A 13,980-nucleotide genomic window follows, 5' to 3' on the forward strand; every position below is an offset into this window, starting at 1 on the left:
TCAAAGTGGCAGTTGCCCGGCCCCTTCCGGATGAGAAAGCCCTCTGGAGGGGAGATGCACAGGCTGTCCAGGGAGACATGGACGATTTTGGCCTAGCAAACAAAAGGAATAACATTCCTGAAGAAAGAAGCCAGCGGGGAGGGCAGCCGTGTGTGCTGATGCGGCCGGTGCTGCTGGCCGCTGGCATGTGCGACGGATGGAGAGGCCTCAGAGCGCCCAGCCTGAGAAACAGTGCCGTCTGTCCTTTCTCCCAGACCAGGTTCACCTGGCTGGGTACACTTTCCAGCATCATCCCTACTCTGTGCTAGGCGCTGGGCAGACAGCAGGGGACCAGGCAGGTGAGGCTCCTACCTCAGTGGACAGGTACAGACATGCTCCACTCCACTCGGCTGCAGTGGCCTCAGGTGGCGCAACATGGCGGTCAAGGGCATGGACTCAGGTGCTCTGACATCCACCATTGTTAGCTATGTAATTTCCTTAACTTATCCATGCCTCAGTCTCCTCATCTGTTAAATGGGCTCAATAATAACTCAGGGAAAGCATTTGGAACAGAGCAGTGCCTGGCACAAAATATATGCCCGATAAGTGTACTTGCTCCTTCCTCGAGCCCGGGCTCATGCCTCACCCCCGACCTAGTACTTCCGGTTCTCCCTTCTCATAGCTCTGACTTTTTAAACGTGCTGAACCTAAGAGCGCACTTACAGACACAGGGCGGCCCGGGGAGGGTCTGTAAGCTGTACACTAAGAGAAGCCGCAGCTCTGGAAGGAGCATGCCTGGGGGCTGGAGGTACCAACTCCAGGCCCCACAGGCCCTGGCACAGTACGTGGGGGGAGCCCAGGTCCGGGCTCTCAGGATCTGAGGTCAAGGCCTGGCTGTGTCAACTTTCATGTGACAAGGGGTGACAGCTACCTCCCAACGCAGGTACCACCCTCCTTGTGATTTTACAGATGAGGAAACTGAGGCCAGGGAAAAACAGACCACGTTCTGAAGGTCACACGGCTGGTAAGAGTCAGGCAGAGACTCAGACCCAGGGCCTGTGACCCCAGAGCCCTAACTGCACTGCTGTGCTCAGGCGCCCTCATCGTCATCACTTCTGTGGAGTAGGCGGTGTGTTTCATGGTTCATCGTAACAGGTCAGAAAAGCCCATGCAAAAGGGCGTTTCTGATGCTCCTTTCCACTTTCCAATAAAGGCTCCTGCATTTTTCCACCCAGCAGGAGAACGTAGCATGGGGCTTAGCGTGTGGGCCCCAAGCCGGGCAGATGTGGACTGGGGCTCTCACTGTGGGACCCCACATGAGTGACTGGCTCTTTCTGAACCTCACTTTTTGACACCCTGAAAGATGTGGGTAATAACACCTGCCCCCCCAGAGGCTGGGACGAGGGTCCAGGGAAGTGCCAGGCCCCATGAAGCCCACCAGGAACAACAGGGCCGCAGCCAATCACTGCGAGTCAGAGGCCGGGCCTGCTGAGGCCCCAGAACACCCAGAACAGACGAGCTGCTGCGGTTTCTCCACCTGCCCAGGCTCCTTCGCCTGCATTTGCTGTCTGCAGAGGAAGGAAATGGCAGCGTGCTCTGTCCCTGGCTGTGACCCCCAGCTCCATTTGGAACGTTCTGGAGGATTTATGCTCCTCTCTGGCAGCCACGCCAGCCATTCCTCAAGGCACCGTTTCCCTGACAGCAGGCTGGTCACGGCCCCCCGCTCCCAGCTCACCCCTCGATAGGTGTCCTCGGGAGATTTATTGTAGTTCCAGAAACGCAGGCCGGCGATGCTCTCGGCTCTGTCGAAGCGGATGGTGACCACATGGTCCAGGCCTGGCGAGAAGGGGACCAACCACATGTGCTCATCCTCCATCGTGAGGTTGGCTCCGTCAATTAACCTGCACGCAGCAGGGAGGGAGCAGTGAGGGGGTGTGGCCCAGGTCCCTGGGCAGACGTCAGGTCTGTGACCTGCTCATCTCGCACTGAGGCCCTGGCCCAATCACCTGGCCGAATCGGGCGCATTAAGGGAGGTGAGACTAATTAAAGCAACAGTGAGGGGCCACCTTTCATCTGTGAAATGAGACAAAATAAGAAAGCAGGAAAAAATAACTGTCTATGCTGTTTAAGGTGCGATGAAGCAGTCACCAGTTTTTTTTAAAGGCAGGGGGTGGGCGGGACGAGGGACTGTGTCACTTTTCAGGACCCTTTAACCCACTGATCCCATTTCTGGATTTTTTTCCCCCCTCAGGAAAATGTATTCAACATGTGGGAAAGGCTATCAGCACCAAGATATTCATCATAATCTTATTTATATGAGAAAGAGAAAAGATACCCTAAGAGGTCTCAAAACAGGTGGGGGTGATCAGTTAGCTCAGTTGGTTAGAGCATGATGCTGATAATACCAAGGTTGCCGGTTCGATCCCCACATGGGCCACTGTGAGCTGTGCCCTCCCTAAGAGTCAACTGTGCCATTGTAGCGTGAAAGCAATGTGTAACCAATGACCATGGCTGTGCCCCAATAAAACAAAACAAAACAAAAAAAACAAAAGTTAGGGCCGGCCAAGTGGCGCGATGGTTAAGAACTGGTTTGGGACGCCAGAGGGCCCTGGTTCGGATCCCACATATGAGGGCCAGTGACACTGCCCTCTACAGCTAAGATGCTGAACAANGAGGGCAGTGTCACTGGCCCTCATATGTGGGATCCGAACTGGGGCCCTCTGGAGTCCCAAGCCAGCTCTTAACCAACGCGCCACTCGGCCGGCCCTCAAACTCTATTCTTAATAACATCTTCTACTGATTTTGCAATTGAAAAAAAAATAGAAATTTATTTTAGAGTTAATAGCTGTACAGCCTTTCTTTCCTCCTAAATTGCAGGGTACATACAATATTATAAATATCTGCTGAGATTCCAGGAGCGCATGGGCTCGGCATCCGTGCACTCTCCCCAACAAACGTGACCAGCACTCGTGCCTTGGGTGGGAATGGACAGCTGGGCTCCCTTGAAAGCCACCGCACTGGTGTTGGTTCCGAAGGGCTGGTGTGATCAGGCCCCCCACCCCCACCCCCAAGTCAGCTCTCCTGGGAGCCCGGGTGCCTTGGGGGAGCTTGTCACATCTGGGAGGTGAGCAGAGAAGCAGGGGCTTGGAAATTATAGAAATGATGGATCTTTTTAGGAAGAAACAATTCCTGATATTCACATCGACCCCACGCTCCAAATGAAAAGCACATTTGCACAGCTGCCCTCGTGCATGAGGAGGCTGCAAAGCTCATAAAACGTTTGCAGGGCTCTGGGGCGCATAGGAAAGTCCTGGAGTACAGTATCGCAGCGGGCCGGGCCGGGCCGGGCGCCAGGAAAACAGCGGATTAATATCGGGACAAGAAATTACCCACCACTGGGAAACCAATTAGGTCCCTGATCTGAGCTTGTTACATAGATGGAAATAGATGCGTTCCGGGCTTCACTCGGCTGGGGGTGCGAGGCACCTTTCCAACTTGCTGGGAAGCTGCTGGGAGAGGGAGAAGGGGTGGGGCCTGGGCAGCCAGAACCTCACTGCAGGACTCCAAGGGCAAAGGGCACAGATGTGGACAAAAAGGAGAAAGCAAGAAAAGCCTGCTGTCAACCCCAGGGACGCGGCAGGGAGTGCCTTGAGGGCCGCCTCCCTCCAGAGTCTGAGTGGAAGGAAGGGCTGCCTCTGGGGCTGAGGGTGGGGTCGTGGAGCTGGTTCTCTGCCTCCCCTGCAGCCAGGGGACATCTGGATGGGCCCTCTGGGGTTTGAAGCTGCCCACCTGTGGTCCTGTCTGGGCCTGGCAATGCCTCAGAGACAGTGCCGGCATGCCAGGGTGAGCCCCGCTCCGGACAGTGGGTGGGCAATCTCCCTTGCTTTCCTCAGCAGGACACATGCCCTAGGCCAGTCCCTTCTCAGGCTTGACAAGCGGACAGCGGCCCCTGCAGGAGCAGCAGGTCTGGGATGGGGGAGGGAGTTGCAGCAATCGTTGTTAGACACTGGGGGTCCCACCCTCTCAGGTAGCCCCGCCAGCCCCCAAATGAGGCCCGTGTGTGTGAGGGTAGGGGAGGGTGAGCTGGCGCCTCAGCTTGGGTCTCTGAAGGCGGAGCCCCCCCAGCACACCCTGTGTTTGAGGCCTGGTCCCCCTGCCCTCTCAGCCAGGCTCCGGGCTGGATGGGAGGCCTCTCCAACTATCTCCCTGCCCAGGCCCGAAGCGGGCAACCTATGATAGGCCTGAGTGGACACCAGCCCTCCTTTGCTGGATCTTATGGGAGACGCACCAAGCGGGGTGTCCCGGGCTCCCTGCTGGATAGGGTGGCAGGTCCATAGCAGCAGCCTTGGACCCTCCCGCCCGGAACTGCTGTCTTTTCCAAGGTCGCCCACCCCTCAAGTCCCTTTTCCCCAGCGGGCTCCCCTTCACACCACAGTTCTCTTCTAGCCCCTGGGTCTGGGCTGGCCACTGAGGACTGAGGGCGGGGGCACGGATGCTGAGTGGCGGCCAGTGGCGGAGCCCCACGCTGGCTGCGAGGACCAGTTCCATCTTCCTCTTTCCCCGGTCAGCACCACCATCGTCTCACTGTCTCCTTCTCACTTATGCAGGTTTTGGGGCGTAAGGCTGTTGGGGGAGAGAGCACAAAGGGCTCGGTGTTACCAGCCTCACCCCTGGGGGGCTGCTGCTCGCCCTCAGGCTGAAATCCAAATGTCTGGGTTGCCATCAGGCCCTTGTGGACCTGGCCCCCACCTGTGGCTCCCAGCAGCCTGACCCACTGGCACACTGACCCACCCCCTCTGCCTGGAGCCGGCCTCCGCCCACGCGGTTCCCTCTGCCAGGCCAACTCCATGCAGCTCATATCGAACCTCCTCTGGGAAGCCCTCGTCCTGTGCATACGCTCCTGGCTTCCCCCGGCCCTGGGCACCGCCTCTGATAACATGCTTCTGCCCTCAACGGGCTTCTCCCTCGTAAGGAGGGAGGCCTGGCTTCCGGAGCGGCACCAGGCCACCAGGGAGGGGGCCTGTGGGAGGAAGGGGGCACATGGCTCCGGGTTCTGCCCGCATCGGCCCCTCCTCAGCCTCAAGCAGGCTCCCGGGTGAAGAAAAGGGGCCTGAGGGTGGGCAGGGGCAAGAGGTGTGATGCTGCCAGCTCCTCTATTCGGCCCCGATTCCTGAGGGGGGCGCTCGGCGCAGGGCGCGGGAGCTGACCTGGGTCCACGGCCCTCTGCTTCCTTTTCGAGTTGGTAATTATTTGGTTTTCATTCATCATCTGGACATCCTGGTCCTCCACCTGCCTGCAGCTGGGAGGGAGGAGACGGAGACCCCCGTCAGGCCCGGGCCACGTGTCCCTGCTATCCGTCCCGTCAGGGCTGGGGGGTGCGGGGTGGTCATGGGGCGGGACTCGGGGCGCACCTGACGGCGGTGTGTTTCTCCTGCTGGCAAATGTCCGTGTCCTCGGTGAAGAGGATGGTGTGGTGGGGCACTGTGGGTTCGCACGTGGGCAGGATGCCCCCAACCAGGTGGCCAACCATGGCCAGGATCCCGTTGTACACCAGCAGGTCGTCCACTAGAAGCTGAAGAGATATAGGCGGGGCTTTGAGGAGGCCCCGCCCCCTTCCCATACGTGGCTTTGCGCACAGCTCATCCCAGCGCAGAGCCTCGCGCATAGGTGCCCTGTCTGGGTTAGGATTTGACATGGTCACAGCCATGGGGAAGGCACAGGCTCTCAGCTCCAGGTTGCAGATGAGAACGCTAAGGCTCAAGGGACTGAAATAAGCTTTATCCTGGGAGGCAGAGCTGGGAGGCCACCGGGGTCCCCATGCTCCCCAACCCAGTCGCCCCCCCTGGAATGAAGAACTCCCTAAACCACTATGATTCGAGAAGAGGAAAGAAAAGCCACTGTGTTTTCAGGGCGATGATTCAAATCGCTCCAGGAGGTTTGAATTCACAGCTGGATGGCAAATTTCCCTGCGTGGAAGACCGGGAATTTGTGTCTAAGGTTTCAACAGAGAGAAGTCAATCAAACTGTGACAAATGATAACTGCTGGCGGCCTAATTACCAGTGAGCATGATAATCTTAAAAAAAAAAACAAAAAACCCCCCAGCTAATAAGTACTTACACCAAATTCCTTCACCCCTCGTTGGGGCGTTTTCGCGTAATTCCACAGTTTGATCATTGACACCGTGGTAGGCAGATCGAAAATCACATAAACCCGGTTCACCTGTCAGAGAGAAGCACTAATTAAAACAGGCCTGTTTGCAAACAGAGACGCTGGGCTGGGCGGGAGCTGTCAGGCGTGGTGGGGAGGAGCGCCTGAGGCGGTGCGCTCACGTGAGCCAGCCCGGGCTGCTCAGGGCTGGGGGCAGGGGGTTCAAGCTGGCTTTCATCTGCGCGAAGCCCATCGTGAGTCAGCTCACGTGTGGCTGCCTTTAACAAACCGCTGAGCTGGCTCTTGGAGGGCCTGCTTTCTTGGGCCTGGCGTGGCCCCCATTTCAATACCCGTGGAGAGCTGGGTGCGTGCGCCCTTCCCTTTCCCCCAGGTCAGGCCAGAAGCACAGTCTGGGGCATCGTGGGCCAAGGGGACAGGCTGAAACTCCCGAGTCAAGGAGCCCCCAGCAGTCAGTGACCCCTGTTTGTCCTTTCCCCAATCTTGAAAGCACGGCTGACAGGCCTAAAAGGCACTGCTGGGTAATTTGCAGCATGTCCTTGAGTCCTTGAATCTCTGCCAGGAGGGCGGGGGGAGGGGGTGGTCCAGGTCGGTGGCAGCATCAGCTAGTGAAGTGGGACCCAACAGCCTCCCATCCTCCCTCCCCAAAAAAGAGTCTTAAATATTAGGGTGCCCCTTGCAAGACAGAATGAAGCAACAAGCCTTCAGTGCTGACCATGGGCTGAGTTTTGCCTCAGCTCTGCCCTGGCTCTCAGCCTGTGGCCATCTTCAGGCTGCCCCAAGCACCCCGAGATGATGGCAGGCAGGCTGGACTGCCATGGGGACCCTGAGCGTGTGGCCCGCCTCTGAGGGCTGGTAGGCCTATGGACTCCCCCTTGCAGAGGTGGGGTTGGGGCTGGAGGGCTGGCCTCCGCCCAGGGAAAGCTGATGGACCCTGATGGGGGGTGGGGGGGGGAGGAAACTCAGGGGGAGGGTCCTTGGAAAACCTCCAGCACAGAACTGCTGAAGTTGCCCTTCCTGTGTTTTGAGAGGAAAATATAGCCCCTTATCCTTTCATTTAATTCTTTTAAATTGAGTGGAAATGGGGACCCTCAGTGGTCACACGGGTGCCCCAGGCTGCTGCACATCCTGACCGAGGCCTCTGGCCCCGTGGCTGGGAGGCTGGTGGGTATTAAACCCACCTGTCCCATCTCGTGGCTTCTCTACCTCACTCTCTACCTCCATCCACAGGGCCCAGGTGGGCAGAGGCCAGCCCTAAGCTCACCATCAGGCCTTAGAGAAAAAAGATAAGCAGGACCAACGGCAGGTCTGAGACTGGGGAAACTGAGTCAGTTTGTTGGCAGAGAGAAGGCACACCTGGGGACAAGTGCCTGGTGACGTAAGGAGGGAGCAGAGTGAATGGGAAACGGTGGGGCCGAGTGGGCTGCAGAGAGAAGCACATGCAGGAAAGAGAAGCCGGGAGCGATGCCCACAGCGGCCATGGATGTCCTGGGCCCCAGGCCTGCTACACTGGGGGCTCCTGCTTTCAGAGTCCCAGGGGTCGCTTTACCCGATGCCCCCTGTAATAAGCACCCCCAGAGCAAAGAGAAAGAACTGCTGTCCCAGAAGAGCTGGTGGCAAAGACCTGAACCTCCCTGAAAGCTCCCGGGCATTTTGACTCATTCAAGAGTCACTTGGCCTGGCAGAAAGACACTTTTGAGATGAGGGACCAAGCTCCCCTGCCCACCCCCGGCTGAGGGCCTCTGGGAACCCACCAGGCCCGGCAGGATGGGAGCCAGCCACATGTGCCTGCCGTCACTGGTGTCATTCACTTGGTCGATGAGCTTGTCGGGGGTCCGCACATCCCCACACACGCCCTCCAGGGAGTTCACGCTGTCGGGGAAGGCGGCGATATCTGAAGAGGCCTCTAAGCTGCCATAACTCAAAGCAGTGTGCTCACACCATGTGCCCCTCTCGCGGCCGTCAGCCTCTGTCACACGGACTGCGGGGCTCGGGGGACATGGAGCCTGGCGCGGCTGGCAGGCAGCGCAGCTGTCTGCTGTTTTGGGCAGCCAGAGAAATGACAGCCAAATTAGACATGTTCTGGGGGAAACGAGAGATGGAGGCCGAGGGGCGTGGGGGTGAATGTGAGGCAGGGCGGCCAGTTCTAAGGAAAGTGGAGGAAACACTGCAGACAGATGGCTGGAAAGGAGGAGTGTCACGGAGCCGCTGGGGAGATATGCGGCTGACACTTTGGAGCATGGAGGGCAAACTCTGCAAAGGGTTTCTTTCGCAAGGTCATGGCTGGACTCTGCCTTGGCATGTGAGGGCCCCTCAAGACCGGAAGGACTGGAGGAACCTGACCCAGCTACGGCTCCTCAATGGATGGACATTAACGTGAGTCTATTAACGTGAGAGAAGTGGGTTCCAGCTCTGGCTCTGCCATTCTGACCTGTGAGGTCTTGGCAAGTCACAGGATGTCTCTATTTTCTCATCTGTAAAATGGGTACAAAAATCTCTACATCCCAGAACCGGAGGATATCAGAGGCCACTGGACATGCATGCTATTGGAATCAGTGAAAAGCCCAAACCACTAAGAGTCATTTATCCCAGGGGAGGAGGATCGTGTCACCAGGGGAAGGCAGAACAGGACCCAACTGGAGCCCGGGGACCCCAGAAAGATGCCAGGAGGCTTTGGGGTTTGACCTGCTCGGGCAGGTCCCTAACTGTGCTGGGTCGGGGGGATCACAGGTTGAGAGCCCAGAGGGGCCAGGCAGGTGACATCAAAGACAGCTCAGAGGTCACGAGCATGGTCTCTAGAGCCAGAATCCCAACTCTAACACTTGCTGGCTGTGCAACCTTGGGCAAGTTACTCAACCTCTCTGTCTCAGTTCCTCACCTGTAAAATGGGGATAACAACAGCACTGACTTTGCTAGGTTGTTGTGAGGGCAGATGAGAGGCTGCCTATGCGACGAGCCTGGCCCAGTGCATGCAGAGTGACCCTTCAGCAAATACTAACACTGGGTTTTGGGGGCTGGGTGGTGAACAGTGAGTGAGGGCTGAGGTCAAATGAGAAGGACGCCTTGGGGGAAAAGGGCGGCAGATATTCAGGTCCGGCCATCGTCGCTGTGTGTGACTGTGGCCTCAGATTGCTACGTTCTCAGGAGAAGCTAAGATGGGGGCTTTCGTGTGAAACCCGATTTAAAAAAATATATATCAGCAACTAATTTAAAAGAATTAAAAGCCAGGACACACTGAGTTGAACAGTGTAACAGGTGGTTCCCTGCAGGCTTTGTCAGGGCCTTTAGAACTCCAACATGACCGTGGTTCTCCAAGGGGGACTGCAGCTGGTAGCCTCTCCCCACTCCCTGGACCACAGGACCCTCTGTTTTGTGGAACCCCTGTTCTGGATCCCTGGTCAGACATGGCTGCCTGCTGCTCACTGCTCTGCGCACCCCCCAAGGGCCAGCATCTGACTGGAAGCAGAGCATGTGGCATTTTTAATCCCAGGTCTGCTTCCTATGGGGTCATTTCCCTGTCCTTCCTGGGGTCCCCCAGGCCCCCCGCAGACGGGCTGGTGCCCCTTCCGCCTGGAAAGGATACTGTTTTCTGACAGAGGAATCTTCTCTCCCCGCTCGTCGAACAGCTCCAGGCCCGTGAGGCCGATGTAATAGGGGTCGCCCCAGCTGGTCAGCAGCTGAAACTGAAAAATGACTGGGACAGGTTGTTAAGGAAAAACAGCCTTAATTTTCTGAGAACAAAGTAAAACGATGACAAAGGCAACACAGGGATGTGAATTTTTTTTTTGGTTTACAGAGAGAGATGAACAAGAGAAAAAAATTGATTTTCTTGGCCTTACTGAGACTGAAACCTAACAAAATATGTGGCATCAGGTTTTAATTTAAGGGGTGTGTGTGTGTGTGTGTGTGTGTGTGTGTGTTGAGACTGAAAACCTTTTTCCAGGCCCAGGAGACAGCAGGGGATGGTGTGCAGGGAGCTCGCAGGATGGGGACACGTGTGTCACAAACTCATTGTATGGTGCTGAACAAACTGACCAGGCCTCAAACTGTCTCATGCCCCAGTTTCCCTGGTTGTAAAATGACAAGACCAGGGTACCTATTCCCTCCTCCATCCATTCCAAGTGTGCGGGCTGTTGGGACACATGATCTTTGCAGCATCGGGAGGGATGGGCTGTGGTGGGTGACCCCCCATTGCTGACAACCAGGCATCAAGCCCTTCCTCAGCCTTGCCCCCCACTTGCTCCCAGCATTCCCAGGAGCTGACAAGGCAGGAAAGCTAACGAGTGACAGGGCGGCTTCCAGGGGATACCACAGCCAGAGGCAGTTCTTCCAGGAGATTGCCTAGAGAGCGAGCCAGGCTGCCTGTGTCACTAACCCAGCCTTGTCCCTTCCTAGCTATGCGGCCTTGGGCAGGTTACTTGGCCTCTCTGTGCCTCAGTTTCCCCAGCTTGTGAACTGGGGATGGGAGCAGTACCCACAACATGGGCTAATACAGCGAGTTGATGCAGGCAGCCATTGTGAACAGTGCCGGGCTGCAGCGGGGGTCAGTAAATTTGAGATACTGTTCCTTTTCTTTTCACCTCCCTCCCTGCCTGGAACCAGGGACAGCCCCCAGGCTTGATCCGGGGGGTCAGTTCCAGCTCCTCTGGCCCCTTCCAGCTATGCCCGAGGCACCAGTGTGTCCGAGGACCCGGGATCCTTTCACAGGAAACCTAGGCGCCCTCTCCCTGGGTCCCAGGCCTGGTTGTGAGCCCAGGACATGCGGGGTGGGGGGTGGGGGGAAAGATACAGCCACAGGGCATCAGGGGTGCCTCGTACTCCATGCTCGCCCGCTCCAGGCTTTTCGTGTCGAGCCTAAGGAAACACAAAACAGCACCAGTGAGCAGATCGCAGTGGCCGGAATTGCTGGTCAGTGATTCCCTGGGGACTCTGAGGACATAAGGTGGATAGTGTTCCCTGGGGGGCAGTGGGGAGCTCCCACTGTGCTGGGAGGCGGGGTTCAGTCATAGCCAAGGCCAGCACAGCAGTCTCGGGCTTCACCGGGATGGACCCTTCTGTACCCAAAACTACCCTGGGAGGTGGGTGCTCTTATCTCTCTGGGTTGTGAACGAGAGAGTTGGAGTACAGAGACATGAAGTCACTTGCTCAAGGTCACACAGCTAGTCGGAGGCAGGCCTGGAAGGTCACCCGAGGTTGTCTCTTAACCTCCCCTCTATTGCCCCTTTGCGAACAGGGCAAGTCCACGTTGTGCTAAGAGCTGAATGAGCCCCGTGATGAGGCAATGGGGTGGAGTGCTGGGCGGGGGTGGCAAGGCCGCCTCTGAGCTAAGGGGGACACAGCCACGTCAAGAGTCAGAGCCAAGCCTCCCAAGCACAGGAGTAGCCAGAGCAAAGGCCCTGAGGTGGGAAGGGGTGGGGGTGGGGGGTTGGCCAGAGCAGCTGAGTACGGATGGGGTGGGGTGAGAGGAGGGCAGGGAGAGGAGGCTGGAAGGTGGGGGGGTGCCATGAAGGCACTGGTTTCCTGATCCTGAGCAAGTGGCTTCACTAGCCAGGGCCTCAGTTCCCACATCTGTAAAATGGGCACAATAATCCCCACTTGAATGAAAGCACAGCATCTGGCACAAAGCAGGCACTTGGAAGAGCTCTGTCCTCCTCCACATTCCTCCCCACGGGCTTCTCTCCCTGGTCTGCAGCCAGTGCTCGCTCTCCAGCCCTGGCCTGGTTCCCTTCAATTTCAAGGGCAATGTTCTAATTAAGTGACTGTTCCCGGTGACCAGCCCAAGAAGCGATCCCAGCTACAGCGGAAAGAAACTCATTTCATTTCCAGAGCTTGGCCTCTGGCGCTTGGACATCAGGGGGTTTAAATGAGTGACCTTAATGTGGCATTTACAAATTGTTATGAACTGAACGCAGCTGAGACTGGGGCCAAGAAATCCCCAGGAATCCACGCCATGTTTGGCCCTATTTTTCTCTTCGGATGTTTCTACATCAGGAACACAGAAACAAGAAAAGGAAGGCCCTTCCCAGAACAAGCTAGCGGGCATTTTTTTGGACTCGGGCAGCCAGGATCCGCTTTTCCCAGCAGGAATCGTAACTGAAGCATTTAAAAAGCTCAAACACTCCAGACGGTGAGAAACCCAAACACGGAGACAAGGTGGGTCTATCCCTCTATCCCACAGGCTCCCGAGAGCCTTGGCTGAGCTTTAGAAACAGCCGAGTTAAAAAGCAATGTGTTTGATCACCATTTCAAAACGCTTCAGGTGGACACTTCAGAGCGTGGCTGATCCAAGGCCCTAGGACTGGGGGAAAAGACGTGCGTGGGCGGGACGGACATGGCGCCCCCTCACCTGTGCGCCGGCTGGGGCAGCAGTGGAGCCTGTAGATAGTCCACAAAGAGGATTTCTTGAGCAAAATCAAAGTGGCAGTTGCCCGGCCCCTTCCGGATGAGAAAGCCCTCTGGAGGGGAGATGCACAGGCTGTCCAGGGAGACATGGACGATTTTGGCCTAGCAAACAAAAGGAATAACATTCCTGAAGAAAGAAGCCAGCGGGGAGGGCAGCCGTGTGTGCTGATGCGGCCGGTGCTGCTGGCCGCTGGCATGTGCGACGGATGGAGAGGCCTCAGAGCGCCCAGCCTGAGAAACAGTGCCGTCTGTCCTTTCTCCCAGACCAGGTTCACCTGGCTGGGTACACTTTCCAGCATCATCCCTACTCTGTGCTAGGCGCTGGGCAGACAGCAGGGGACCAGGCAGGTGAGGCTCCTACCTCAGTGGACAGGTACAGACATGCTCCACTCCACTCGGCTGCAGTGGCCTCAGGTGGCGCAACATGGCGGTCAAGGGCATGGACTCAGGTGCTCTGACATCCACCATTGTTAGCTATGTAATTTCCTTAACTTATCCATGCCTCAGTCTCCTCATCTGTTAAATGGGCTCAATAATAACTCAGGGAAAGCATTTGGAACAGAGCAGTGCCTGGCACAAAATATATGCCCGATAAGTGTACTTGCTCCTTCCTCGAGCCCGGGCTCATGCCTCACCCCCGACCTAGTACTTCCGGTTCTCCCTTCTCATAGCTCTGACTTTTTAAACGTGCTGAACCTAAGAGCGCACTTACAGACACAGGGCGGCCCGGGGAGGGTCTGTAAGCTGTACACTAAGAGAAGCCGCAGCTCTGGAAGGAGCATGCCTGGGGGCTGGAGGTACCAACTCCAGGCCCCACAGGCCCTGGCACAGTACGTGGGGGGAGCCCAGGTCCGGGCTCTCAGGATCTGAGGTCAAGGCCTGGCTGTGTCAACTTTCATGTGACAAGGGGTGACAGCTACCTCCCAACGCAGGTACCACCCTCCTTGTGATTTTACAGATGAGGAAACTGAGGCCAGGGAAAAACAGACCACGTTCTGAAGGTCACACGGCTGGTAAGAGTCAGGCAGAGACTCAGACCCAGGGCCTGTGACCCCAGAGCCCTAACTGCACTGCTGTGCTCAGGCGCCCTCATCGTCATCACTTCTGTGGAGTAGGCGGTGTGTTTCATGGTTCATCGTAACAGGTCAGAAAAGCCCATGCAAAAGGGCGTTTCTGATGCTCCTTTCCACTTTCCAATAAAGGCTCCTGCATTTTTCCACCCAGCAGGAGAACGTAGCATGGGGCTTAGCGTGTGGGCCCCAAGCCGGGCAGATGTGGACTGGGGCTCTCACTGTGGGACCCCACATGAGTGACTGGCTCTTTCTGAACCTCACTTTTTGACACCCTGAAAGATGTGGGTAATAACACCTGCCCCCCAGAGGCTGGGACGAGGGTCCAGGGAAGTGCCAGGCCCCATGAAGCCCACCAGGAAC

The 13,980-nt window shown here is 56.9% G+C and overlaps 1 protein-coding gene across 1 annotated transcript in view; it reads right to left on the reverse strand.

Moving 5' to 3' along the window:
- Positions 1-2,676: 2,676 nt before the first annotated feature.
- Positions 2,677-13,980, reverse strand: part of KATNIP (katanin interacting protein) — a 189,836-nt gene continuing 178,532 nt past the window's right edge. Inside the window, exons 21-28 of the mRNA XM_019648445.1 lie at positions 12,492-12,649; positions 10,935-10,999; positions 9,729-9,839; positions 7,900-8,039; positions 6,098-6,199; positions 5,391-5,551; positions 5,187-5,278; positions 2,677-4,602 (exon numbers count right to left, since the gene is read on the reverse strand). Of these exons, the coding sequence (XP_019503990.1) occupies positions 4,544-4,602; positions 5,187-5,278; positions 5,391-5,551; positions 6,098-6,199; positions 7,900-8,039; positions 9,729-9,839; positions 10,935-10,999; positions 12,492-12,649 (888 nt within the window). The 3' untranslated portion in view covers positions 2,677-4,543. The remainder of the gene's footprint in view (positions 4,603-5,186; positions 5,279-5,390; positions 5,552-6,097; positions 6,200-7,899; positions 8,040-9,728; positions 9,840-10,934; positions 11,000-12,491; positions 12,650-13,980) is intronic.

The sequence above is a fragment of the Hipposideros armiger genome, unplaced genomic scaffold (assembly GCF_001890085.2).
Source record: "Hipposideros armiger isolate ML-2016 unplaced genomic scaffold, ASM189008v1 scaffold_126, whole genome shotgun sequence".
NCBI lineage: Eukaryota > Metazoa > Chordata > Mammalia > Chiroptera > Hipposideridae > Hipposideros > Hipposideros armiger.